The sequence below is a fragment of the Cebus imitator genome, unplaced genomic scaffold, assembly GCF_001604975.1.
Source record: "Cebus imitator isolate Cc_AM_T3 unplaced genomic scaffold, Cebus_imitator-1.0 Scaffold18, whole genome shotgun sequence".
Lineage (NCBI taxonomy): Eukaryota > Metazoa > Chordata > Mammalia > Primates > Cebidae > Cebus > Cebus imitator.
Window position 1 is genome coordinate 19,607,175 of NW_016107333.1, and position 13,711 is coordinate 19,620,885.

Below are 13,711 nucleotides of genomic sequence, written 5' to 3' on the forward strand. Positions count from 1 at the left end.
TATGTGCAGTGAATGCAGCTACAACTACTAGGGGCACGCAAAGATATGCTGAATAAATGAATGAGTAAGCAAATGATTTAAACTTCTCTGCATTTTAGTTTCTGTAACTGCACAAGTGGGACAACCAATCTTCTCTCAAAGGGCGGACTCTGATAATTAAATACACATAAAGCACTTAGTATAATGCCCAGCACAGAGTAAGTACACAATAAATATTAGTTGTCATGTCATTGAACAGCCTCCAGCTGACACGAATGTACAAATTGCCTAAATATATACTGTAGAAAATAAGAAAATGAGTTACAGTCAACCCTAGATTATCATACATAAAGGAGAAAAAGGTAGGGCAACAGCAAGATGGGGGAATAGGACTTCCCAGCACTCATTCTCCCACAGAAACATCCATTTGAAAAACTATTAACGCACGAAAATACCTTCTCAGGAGCTAAGGAAACCAGGTGAGAAATTACAGCACTAGGTGTAGCACAAAAATAAGAAAAAACACATTAAAGAGGGTAAGAAGGACAGTTTTATAGCAGTCATGTCACCCCTCCGCCAACTGCAGGCAGCAGAGCATGGGTAGAGATATCCTCCAGGTGGGCGAAAGAGAGGCAGTGAGCATGGGAGTTTGCCTTGGACCACAGCAGCAGGTCTACCCCAGTAGAACTCAGCGCTGAGCAAGCCCCCTCAGCCCAGACTCCAGGCTGATAACTGCAGGCAAAGACTTTAGGCCCATCCTGGTATGAGGATGGATCACAAAGTCCTGGGTTCTAGGCTTATCCCACTGGGATCCCAGGCTCCAGACCAGCTCAAGGCTCAGGACAGCCCCAGCACCAGGCAAGACTGCATAGACTGTCTCCAACTCTGCTCCATGGCCAGGCCAGCCCCAGTGGCCCTAGGTTCTAGACCACTCCCAGTACAGGGCTGGCCTCCATGGGCCCAAGGTTCAGGCCCACTCAAGCACCAGGCCAGCTCCTGCAGATACAGGTTCCAGGCCTGACCAGTGCCAAGTTAGCTCCTGCGGCCCTAGTCTGGCTTCTGCAGCCCACACCCCAGTGGAAGTAGGGTTTAGGCCCTTCCCAGTAGGGCCCTCTTTTGGGTTGGCCCCCATAGGCACAGGTTCCAGGAACACCCCTGTGGACTCAAGTTCCAGGCTAGCCGCTATTGCCCTAGGACCCAGGCCAGCCCCATGTGGCCCAAGTCATCAGGCCAGCACCCATCACCCCAGGCTCCAGACTAGCCCCTGTGACCCCAGGCTGCACACTCACCCTAGCATCAAGCTGGTCCTAGGCAAATGCATGTGGTGCCAGGCACCAGTGAAGTCAGGGTCTAGGTATGTTCCAGCAGAACCAGAGTCGGGGACCACTCCAGTAGATTCCATTGCCAGACTGGCCCTCATAAACTGAGGCTTCAGCACCACTCTTGCAGACGCCGGCTCCAGGCTAGGCACGGTATACTCAGGACCCAGGCCCACCCCCACGTACTCAGGTTCCAGGCCCATCCCAGGGGTCCAAGGTACCAGGACCACCTTGGAACCTGGCCAGATACTGCAGACTCAGGCTCAATGCTCACACCAGTGCCAGACCAGCCCCTGTGGACTTAGGCTTCAAGTTGGAATCCTAAGGATCCAGGCCCACCCCTATAGAGCTCATCAACAGATCCACCCCAGTAGATCAGGCTCTAGGAACAACCCCATGAACCCAGGCACCAGGCCAGTCTACCCAAGGACTCCAGCAGCAAGCCTGCCATGCACTACACCAGATGGCTTGTCTAGAACCTCTGGATGGGGTTACTGGTAAAGAGCTTTCCCAGACAAAGCCAGCCTGCAAAGACTGGAATAAGTCCTTATTTCTTCAAACACACACACATCAACACATGGCCACAAAGATCAAGAATAATCAGAGAAACATGTCACTACCAAAGAAACAAAATAAATCACTAATAACTGACTCTTCTTCACAAATAATCCAAAATTATTGTTTTAGAGAATCTCAGCGGACTTCAGGAAAATTCAGAGGAATAATTTGATGAAATCAGGAAAATGATAAATTATCAAAATAAGAAATTTAACAGAAAAATTGGAATTATTTTTAATATATCAAATTTTAGAGCTGAAAAAAATGTATACAGTCAAATTCAGAATATTCTAATACTGTTGTGGTATATAAATCACTTATATCTTTAGTATGAAGGTTAACAGACAAAACTATTAAAAATAATAATAGCTACAATGCCTTGTTAAGGGATATGCAATATAAAAAAGACTTACACTGCAAAATCAAAAACAAAATGTGGAGAGGTGGGGTAAAAGTGCAGAGGTTTTTTATGTTATCAAAGCTATGTTATTATCAGTTTAAAATAGCCTGTTATAACATGTTTTATGTGAGCTTAATCATAAGAAAGCAAAAACCTAATTGTAAATACACAGAAGATAAAAAGGAAGGAATCAAAGTCCTTACTAGAGACAATCATCTAATCACAAAGGAAGACAGCAAGAGTGGAAGAAAGGAACAGAAGATCTAAAAAGCAACCAGAAAACAATGAACAAAATGGCAGCAGTAATTCCTTACCTATTAATAATTACCTTGAATGTAAATGGACTAAATTATCTGATCAAAAGACACAGATTGGCTGAATGGATACAGAAATAAGACCCAACTATATGCAGTGTACAAGAGACTCATGTCATCTTTAAAAAATGGATGCACATAGATTAAAGTGAAAGAATGGAAAAGAGCTAAGCACAGTGGCTTACATTGGTAATCCGAGCACTTTGGGAGGTCAAAACAGGAGGATAACCTGGGTTGGAATACAGTGGCATGAACACAGCTCATTGCAGCCTCAACCCCTCAGGCTCCAGCAATCATCCCAACTCAGCCTCCCATGTAGCTGGGACCACAGGCAGACACCAGCATGCCTGGCTAATTTCTTAAATTTTTATAGAGACAAAGTCTCACCATGTTGCCCAGGCTGGTCTTGAACTCCTGAGTTCAGGGGAACCTCCCAATTTGGCCTCCCAAAGTGCTGAGGTTACAAATGTGAGCCACTGTGCCCAGCTCTTTTCCATTCTTTCACTTTAATCTCTGTGCATCCATTTTTTAAAGATGACATGAGTCTCTTGTACACTGCATATAATTGGGTCTTATTTCTGTATCCATTCAGCCAATCTGTGTCTTTTGATCAGATAATTTAGTCCATTTACATTCAAGGTAATTATTGATAGCTAAGGAATTACTGCTGCCATTTTGTTCATTGTTTTCTGGTTGCTTTTTAGATCTTTTGTTCCTTTCTTCCACTCGTGCTGTCTTCCTTTGTGATGACTGTCTCTAGTGAGGACTTTGATTCTTTCCTTTTTATCTTTTGTGTATTTACTATTAGGTTTTTGCTTTGTTGTTACCGTGAAGCTCACATAAAACATGTTGTAACAGGCGATTTTAAACTGATTATAACATAATTTTGGTAACATAAAAAACCTCTGCACTTTTACTCCACCTCTCCACATTTTGTTTTTGATTTTGTAATGTAAATCTTTTTATATTGCATATCCCTTAACACGTCACTGTAGAAAGAAAAGCAAGAATGGAAGAGAGTATTTCATATAAAAAACCAAAAAGGAGCAGGAGTTACTCTTTTCAGATAAAACAGACCATCAGTTAAAGGCTGTAAAATGAGTCAAAGAAGGTCATTATATAATGGTAAAGGGTGCAATTCACCAAGAAGATGTAACAATTGTAAATATACATGCATCCAACATCGGAGCACCTAAATATATTAATACTAGTGTATTAATGTTAATAGATCTGAAGAGATAGACTCTAATACAATAGTAATGGGGAACATCAATAACCTACTTTCAACCTTGGACAGATTATGCAGGCAGAAAATCAATAATGAAACACTGGCCCTAACAGACATATGTAGAACATTCAATAAAACAGCAACAGAATACACATTCTTCTCAAGGGCATACAGAACATTCTCCAGGTTGTATCATATGCCACAAAACAAGTCTTAATACATTTAAGGAGATTGAAATCATTATCAAGTATCTTTTCTGACTATAATGGTATGAAACTAGAAATCAGTAATAGATGAAATTTTGAAAAAATCACAAATATCTGGAAAGTAAACAACATGCTCCTAAACAATCAATAGGTCAAATAAATTAAAATGGCAGTTAAAAATATTTGAGACAAATGAAAATGGACATACAACACATCAATACTTATGGGCGGTAGCAAAAGGAGTTTTAAGGGGGAAGGAAGTTTACAGCAATAAAGGCCTATATCAAAAAAGATGAAAGATCCAAAATAACCTAGTGTTATAACTCAAGGAATAGATGAGCAAACGAAACCCAAAGTTAGTAGAAAGAAGAAAATAATAATGATTGGAACAGAAAAAAATGAACTAGAGACTAGAAAAACAATAGAAAATATCAATGGAACTAAGAGCTGAATTTTTGAAAAGATAAAATCCACAAATTTGTAGCTGGATTAAGAAAAAGAGTGAAGACTCAAATGATATCAGAAATGAAAGAGACATTACAACTGATACCACAGAAATAGAAGGAATGCCTTTTTCAGCCACGGAGTGCAATTCGGCTCAGTGACGTTATAAATGCTGACGAACTTAAGGTCTGGTGTCTGTTTTAAAGAATCAGCAAAGCTCTTTTTTTGGAGGTAGAATCTTGTTCTGTCAACCAGGCTGGAGTGCAGTGTTGCAATCTTGGCTCAGTACAACTTTCGCCTCCTGGGTTTGAGTGATTCTCCTGCCTCAGCCTCCCAAGTGGATGGGCCTACCGGCATGCACCACCATACCCAGCTAATTTTTGTATTTTTAGTATTGATGAGGTTTCACCATGTTGGTCAGGCTGGTCTCAAACTCCTGGCCTCAAGTGATCCACCTGCCTTAGCCCAAAGTGCTGGGATTACAGGTGTGAGTGATCGTGACTCGTCCAGCAAAGCTTTTCAAGTAGATAAGGAGTATTTGAATATGAGACCACTGATATATTCAGAACAGAAGTTTTTGCTTTCTTTATCTCTTTCATGGTAGTAGCTGGGGTGAATTTTGAGATGGTCCCAATTTTCTATAGGAATGTTTATATGAGATTTTTTTGTCTCTGTCCTGTGGCTGAGTTGGTGCCATAGAGAATTTCCATAAAATTCAATTCCATTATTTAAACTTGTTTTTTAAACAGTTTTTCTCAACCAGCCCCAATCTGAAACCTGAAACAGTGTTAACAGAAAAGAGCAAGTACTTAATCTTGGTTCACATACTCTATCTACAAAGGCATGACTAAGAGTAGTTCTTCAAGCAGGTCAGTTTTAGAACACATTAATTCTATCTAATTAGACTAGCAATTTTACAACTATGTAAGACAGCTTTATAAACTCTGCTTTAACTTACAAAGGTCATTTAAAAATCCCATTGCTTTGAAGATTCTAAAGATTATAAGTTTATTTTTACAGTCTACTCAGATATTACTGTTGAGGCATATATAGGGCAATGGTGGACTTAATTCTGCCTAAGATATCTGAGCATCTGCAGTAAACTACCTTCATTTGGCTGGTATGCTAAAGAAATTTTTTAAAGTATCTCATTTTTTAAAAACTTTGTTGTGTGTTTTTTATGCTCAGAAATTTTTCTACAATACTGGAGATCACTGTAGTGATTAAATTTGACCCTTTTCACAGAAAACAGAATGGATTCCTCGGGATAAAAAAGGGATGACTGCAAAGTAGCATGAGGGAATTTTTGGAGTGATACTACACCTTATTTTACAATTATTCTACATCATGATTATGGTATGACTATGCATTTGTCAAATATCATACTTAAGAGTAAATTTTACTGAATATAAGTTCATACTTCAACAAACGCCACTTTACAATTAAAACAAAAGAAATATGAAGGCTCATAAGAGATTGCTATGACCGATTATATGCCAACAAATTGGATAACCTAGAATGGATAAGTTCCTAGACACATACAACCTATCAAGACTAAATCATATAGGAATAGGTAATCTGAACAGACCAATAATAAGTAAAGAGATCAAATCAGTAGTTAAGTCTCCCACTAAACAAAACTCCCAGACCTGATGGCTTCACTCCTGAATCCTACCAGACATTTAAAAAAGAACTAATACAAATCCTTCTCAAACTCTTCCAAAATACTGAAGAGGAAGGAAAACTTTCAAACTCAATTTAGGAGACCAGCATTATCCTGGTTCCAAAGCCAGCCAAGGACACTACAAGAAAAGAAAATCACAGATCGATATCCCCAATGAACATAGAAGCAAAAATCCTCTACAAAATACTAGCAAACTGAATTCAACAGTACATTAAAAAGGTCATTCACCATGATCAAGTCTCAAGAAAAAAAGTACAACTCAGAAATATTGAGTAGAATGGTGGTTACTAGGGGATGGGGGTTAAGAGGATTGGGGAGATATGGTCGAAGGATATAAAATTTCAGTTAGGCAGGAGGAATAAGTTCAAGAGATCTCCTATATGTCATGGTGACTGCTGTTAATAACAACATATTGTATTGAAAATTGCTGAGAGAGGAGATTTTTAAGTGTGCTCACCACAAAAACAATTAAGTATGTGAGGCAGTGCCTATGTTAAATAACTTGATGTAGCCATTCCACAATGTATACATATATCAAAACATCATGTTGTACATCATAAAAATACAATTTTTACCTCTCAATTTAAATAAAGAAATAAGATTTTTGAATAATGAAAAAAGGTAATAGACTACCTTTAAACTTCATGAGGTTTTGATGAACAAACTTTTCTCTAGAGTTCAAGGAAGTACTAGCGAATAGTGATACAGCCAGAACAGCTGCAGAGAAGTTGAGAGAGGAATTGGAGGAGGTTAAAGAGTGACTCATGAGTCTTTGATCATAATCTATCAATAAATCAGATGATTATTGTTTTGTTTGATCTAGTTGTCAGTAAACAGCTCTCATTCAAGAACCACTGGGCACTACAAAAGTGAAGGGCTATCCGTGCTTCAGGACAGCTCAACCAAGTTGCTTTCATAGGTGTGTTTGCTTGTTGATTTGTTCTTTAGTTTTCAGCTTGATGATAAGGACTATGGGGATGGAGTGTTTGCTCCTTTCTGCTAGTAAGTCTGGGACAGTCCCTTTCCAGATACTCCTCCATCTTGCCTGGGTATAAAAATTGAAGGGTGAAAACTTTGGCTTACTGGTTTTTATTCAATTTTATATCCTAAATTATTTAGAGAGATAGCAGGACAAAATAAAATTGACTGGAGGAAAGCATCTAGTTTCCGGCCATTTATATATAAGCTAAACTGAATTGAGTCCCTTACTCTACCAATTATTACATTTTACTTTGTCTTAGAAGGAAGAAGAAATATTGATAATTAGACAAAACAATAACTGGAATTTCATACAAGTAAAAAATAGTTTTTCCATCTTCATGCAATTTTTATTAACAGTAGAACACACTTAACAAAAACTCTAATTGCTAAGGCTATACTTTACATAAGACAGTATGTTCAACAGACTTACTTGTGAATTATCTAAGTCCCATGATTTACTTTTCTTTCCTTAAATTTCTACCCATGGTTCCCATCGTCCTCCTCATCCTCTTTTTTGGCTTTTTAAAAGATAGGGGTTCCCTGGATCCTGGAGATAGTACTTAATCCTCTTTTTTAAAACAAAAACAAAAACAACAACAAAACACTGGGTTTTTCGATGTTGTCCAGGCTGGTCTCAAACTCCTGGGTGCAAGTGATCCTCCTACCTCTGCCTCCCGAATAGCTGGGATTACAGGTGCATACTACTGTGCCAGTTCTGGTGCCTAATCGCTAGTTGGGTACTTAATCTTTACATTACAATTCATTCACAGAAAATATTTTTATTTCTATAATCATATTTGATGCCAAAGTTCTAGGCTATATCCTCTAGCCATCTTTTAGATTAGAATGCAAAATAATTTTAATAAAAACAATGCATTTCTGGGGTAGGAGAACGAATTTCAAAATAAAAACTATTTCCAACTGTGAAATTTTAGAGGCTGGGCGTGGTCGCTCACGCCTGTAATCCCAGAACTTTGGGAGGCCGAGGCGGGTGGATCACCTGAGATCAGGAGTTCGAAACCAGCCTGGCCAACATGGTGAAATCCCGTTTCTACTAAATACAAAAAATTAGCCAGGAGAGGTGGTGCACACTTGTAATCCAGCTATTTGGGAGGCTGAGGAAGGAGAATTGCTTGAACTTGGGAGGTGGAGGTTGCAGTGAGTCGAGATCGCGCCACTGCACTCTAGCCTGGGTGACAGAGTGAGACTCCGTCTCAAAAAAAAAAAAAAGAAAGAAATTTTAGATTTCCTTTTGTTCTCTTTAATCACAATAAGCCTGACTGAACTATCTCACGAGGACTTCTAGAATACTAATTAGAACACTAATAGAGGAGGAGGTGCAGGAAATCAGAGTAAAAGAGAACTTAAGGTGTGTTAACACAATTGGTGACAAGAGATCGTGGTACATGAATAAAGACTGTAAATCTTGTTTTACTCCATTTGTCAATCTCAGCAGTGCAAGGTGATTTCTAGGCGACTATATAAACCAGTATCACAGGACCTACCTCCTCACAAACTGTAGAAAAGCGGTTGAGGAACTGTACAGTGTGCACCACAAATTGGTTTAGAAAAGCCACTGTTCTTTTCTGTTGAATAGCTGGCACCTGTGTTACGTAAAAACAAACATGGTTCATACAGGAGGAACGTAACGCTGTGCAAACCTTTTAATATCTGTACATAATCACGAGGCACTTTGCTGTGTGATATGAATTTCTTGAAAGACTGAATAGTCATTAACTTGTTTTCCTAAACTGTAGGTGGGGTTTCCGAAGATGACAGAGGATGCACCCAAGTTTGAGACCAGGCTCTAGCGTCACTAGTATGAATTTTAGCAGGCAAAAGCCACACACATAAACACACACAAAAACCTGGGGCTGAATAAGAGGTAGGGCTAGCGATCACAATCGGCTTGGGTCGCCAGTGGCACCTAGAGACACCTGACACCGGAAGCGAAAGTTGGGAGATGCACACCGTCTCCTTAATCAGCTCAGGAGGGACCCCATTTCAAGGTGGACTGTGGGGCTCTCCCTCCTGAGGCCGGCAGAAGGGCCCGGGGTCGGGACAGGGTGGGGCCCAGGAAGGTGGGGTCTCCCCGGGAAGCGGCGTCATCCCCAACCTCCTCCCGGGTGGCCGGAAGTTTAGCACCGTCTTTTACAAACCTTGGTCAGGTCTATGCCTGACCCCATGAGAGGAAGCCCGTCCTCATCCATCTCCTCAGCGGGCGGGGGACCCAGAGTTCACCCACAAACCCCTCCCAGATGGTGACCGCCCAGCCTGGTAATCGCGTCTCAACTGTCCTCCCCAAATCCCCGCCTCCGAGGCCCTTCCCGGCGGAAGAAAACGCCTCCGCTCACCAATCACTCGGCGGCTTCCGGAGATCCTGCCTCCTCGCTGGGCATTCTGGGATTGGTAGTTTAAGTCCAGATGTGACTTTAATTTCGGGGTGATGCGTGATGGTACAAGGATGCAGTTATAGCAGTAAAATCTTAGAGGGGGGTAAAAGCAAACAAACAAGCCAGAAATTGCGGGTCCTTTTGAGGTTATCTCTGCTTAGTTCTGTTATATAATAGCTCCGTCATTCCTTGAGCAACAATTTTTTAAAAAATCCTAAGTGCCATATACTCTGCTAGGCCTTGCTGGGAAAACAAAGATTGAGTTCGACTGCTGCACTGGCAAGGTTTATGCCCTGAAGAACGAGATATAAGACCTACTTCTAAAGAGAGTGTGTGTGTGTGTGTGTGTACACTAGTTCTCGCTATTTACACAGGCTGGTCTCAAATTCCTGGCCTCAAGAGATTTTCCTGCCTCAGCCTCCCAGAGTGCTAGGATTACAGGCGTGAACCACCGCACCTAGTCTTCCAAAGGTTTTTAAAACATGAAGTAAAATGTCAAATACTAGAGGTGAGGCACAACCTACAGAAGTGACTGTCACAGAGAGCATCAAAAAGATGAAGACGTAGACTGAAGTGAGCACTTTTGTTTTAAAGATGCGGGGAGGTGGGGTCTTGCTCTGTCACCCAGGCTGGAGTGCTGTGAGGATCATAGTTCATGGTAGCCTCAAATTCCTTGACTCAAATGATCCCTAAGCACTGGGATTATAGATGTGAGACACCAGCACCTGGCCCTGTTGGTTTGGTTGAAGCAAATGATCCCATAAATGGAGAATGGTAGGAAATGAGGTGGGAGTGTTAACTGGTGGTGGGTGTCCAGGTTCTTGATGCTTTGAACAAAGAATTGGACAAAACGCACCAAGTAAGGAAAGAATGAACCAAAAAAGCAGAGATTTATTGAAAATGAAAGTACACTGCACAGTGTGGGAGCAGGTGGGAGCTCAAGGGCCTGGATACAGAATCTTGTGTCTAAATACCGGCTAGAGGTTTCCCATTGTCCTCTTGGTGTTCTCCTCATGTAAATGAAGTGGTGACCCACAATCAGTCTGATTGGTTGTGAAAAACAACCAATCAGAGGCTGAAGTTACACCAGTCACATTCCTATAAAAACATCTGATTGGTTGTGGGAAACAACCAATCAGAGGCTAAAGTGATGTTACTGAGTTGCACTTTTATGCAAACGAAGATTTGGCCCACAGTCAGTCTGACTGGTTGCAGACAGCAACTAATCAGAAGCTGAGGTGAAGTTACAAAGTTATACTCCTATGCAAAATCTGACTGGTTGCAGAGAGCAACCAATTAGAGGTACATTTTCACCTGCCCATCAGAAAAGGTAGGGGTTTGCAAAGGGAGTAGCCTCTAGTCCTTTTATTACTTAGGTATAGAAAGTTGGGGTTTTCCTTTCTTTTCTAGGAAGTCAGTATGAATCGGCTTTAGGCTCCCTCCCTCCAGACCCTATTCTGCCTCAGAAAACATAGCCAGGTAAATTTCATTTAAGGGCCTTTTATGCCAGATTTGTTACTGTAGTCCACGTTTATCTAATGTGATCCATAGACCATCAGTAGCACTTATTTGGGAGTGGGTGGTGTTTCACGTTGCCTAGCTTAACCTTAGATTGATCACCTTCTCCTGATTGAACTTTCTTAATTTTTCTTTCAAGAAGGCAAATCTTCTTTGGTTTTGTTTTTTATCATTATGGTCATTTCTTTTCAGTTTCTTTTGCTGGCTCCTTCTCATGTCCCCAGTCTTTAAAGTTTCTCACATTCATATATCTAGCCCAAATCTCACATTGGAATCCAATATAGCTGAAGCAGAGTGAGCAGGGCAGGGAACTGAAGGACATGATGTCTGAAAGTTATGTGGAGACCTGATCATGTAGAGCTTTATGGGACATCATAAGGACTTTGGCTTTCACTGTGGGTGTAATGGGAAGTCATGGAAAGATCTTGAGCAGAGAAATGATGGGAGTCACTGAAGAGCTTTTAAGCAGGGGCGTGGCATGTTCAGAATTATACTTTGGGACATTCTATTTGGTACAAGATAATGAATGTGACTTGAGGGTAGTGGCTGAACCTAGAAACAGTCACTCCTTACTCCATCCTCCTTTACATCTTACCTCTTCTATCTCCTAAGTAGCTCTTGAATCAATCTGTAACTGCATCTTTATTGCCGTATCTCAAGTTCTGTGGAATACACTTTTATGCCTGGGTTACTGCAATAGTTCCTGCCTCCATCTTGTGTCTCTCTAATCTATTCTACACATTGTAGCCATAGTAACTCTTAAGAAGACAAATCTGATTATATTACCCAGGATATAATTTTGTTCCCCGTCTCCCTCAGTTTAATATGCTCACAGGTCCTCTCTATGGCTCTTGGCCACTTCTTTAACCATACCTCTTACTGTTATAATTTTCTCCTTAACCCCAAATAATTTCTTTCAATTCCTGGAACTGCTTGCTGTGTGTAGGTCTTTCAAGATGTTGTCTTCCCTCTGACTAGAACTATTTCCCTTGCTTCCTAACCACCCCTGCCTAACTCCTACTCATTCTTCACATCTCTTCTCCCCTTTTTCCTTGGTTTTCAAGTTTGAATATAATGTGCGTGGGGTATGGGTATGGTTTTCTTTGTATTTATCCTGCTTGTGGCTTGCTGAGCTGCTCAGGTCTGGGGGTTGTTGTTTTAAATCAAATTTGGAAAGATTTTTGGCCATTAATTCTTCAAAAAAAGTTTTTATCATTTTTCTTTTTTTCTGGGACTTCAAAAATACTTGTATGTTAGACTGCTTGATATTGCCCACAGATCATGGTGCTCTGCTATTTTCCCCCAATCATTTTCTTTTCTCCCTGTGTTTCAGTGTGGATAATTCTTACCAACTTATCTTCAAGTATTTTCTACTTTCCAATTTATTATAAAACTCATCCTATACATTGATTTCAGATATATTTTTGTTCTAAAAATGTTTTTTAGAGTTTCTATTTTTCTCATGAAATTCCCTTCATTCTTTTCCTCTTTATTAAAAAAACAAATTTATAAAGTTTATAAAAAGTCCTTATCTAACAATTCCAATTTCTTGTTCATCAATGTGCCTGCTTTTATTGACCACTTTTCCTAATTATGGGTTGTTTCCTGCTTTTTAGCATGTCTTATAATTTTTAATTTTATTCTGGACATTGTGAAAAAAAGAACAGAATGTTCAGTGAGAAATGAAACATTCAGATTCAGTCACAATTTGAATCAAGCTGGTGCTGGGCTGCAACTTTAGATTAAGTTTACCTGCAGTTAATTCAATTCAACCTCCTGCAAAAGACTCAGCTCTTGCATCTTGTCAGTGTTTGCGTTAGAGGCGGATGGGCCATAGTTTCAGATGAGTTGGTTCACCTCTGGATTCAGCTTCAGCAGGGCTCTGAAATCCAAGCACTGGAAGAATGTGCAAGATTTAGTGAATTTTCTCTACTTACCAAAAGCATTTCCTCCATTGCTGCTTTCTTAGCAATCTTAGGGGTGGGGCGTAAGCCTAAGTGATTTATTTTTGTGATTGAGGTCCTTTCAGACCCAAGTCTGTCTCACCAGCTTATACCATTGGCAAAATCTCAGCCACTTTCTCCTTAACTCTGCAAAGTCTCCTAGAGTGTGGCAGGCTTGTTCTGGGCATGGAAATGCCACAGCTCTCTGCTCAACTATGTTGCTTCAAACATAGGCATGTCTACAGAATGTATTTTATTAAGGTCTTACAGACATTGCTTTTCAACAGCCCAATAAAAAGTGTGATTTTTATCTGGTTATTTCTTATTACCACTATGTAGAAGGCTTTCATGGATCTTTCTATATTCTAACTACTAGCAGAAGTCTTGCCATTCCGTCCTTAGAGCTTTCCCTAACCCACAAAGATTAGATTAACTGTTCTTATATGTGTCTATAGCATTCTCTGCTTAGACATATATAATTAGCATATATAATTGCCTGTTCGCTTCAAAGCCTATATTATCAATTTAGGGCAGTCTCTGTTAGGTCACTATTAAGGCCCTAGCCCAATGTCTGACCTACAGTAAATGCTAAGTATCTTCTGAGTGACATTTGGGCTTAATAAACCTTGTACTTCCACATCTTACTTGATATTCCATGAACCTTCAATTTAGGTGGAACTCACAACTCTGGTTACTCACTTAATCAGCCTCCCTGAGCAGAATTCCCCAGTGGTCAGTCTAGCC

General features: G+C 40.4%; 1 protein-coding gene across 2 annotated transcripts in view; it reads right to left on the bottom strand.

Annotated features, from left to right (window-relative positions):
• Nucleotides 1–9,481, bottom strand: part of WASHC3 (WASH complex subunit 3) — a 49,715-nt gene extending 40,234 nt beyond the window's left edge. For both annotated transcript variants that reach the window (XM_017516779.1, XM_017516770.1), the window contains exons 1-2: nucleotides 9,273–9,481; nucleotides 8,619–8,717 (exon numbers count right to left, since the gene is read on the bottom strand). In XM_017516779.1, coding sequence (XP_017372268.1) covers nucleotides 8,619–8,717; nucleotides 9,273–9,323 — 150 coding nt within the window. In that variant the 5' untranslated portion in view covers nucleotides 9,324–9,481. The remainder of the gene's footprint in view (nucleotides 1–8,618; nucleotides 8,718–9,272) is intronic.
• Between the last annotated feature and the right edge of the window lie 4,230 nt (nucleotides 9,482–13,711).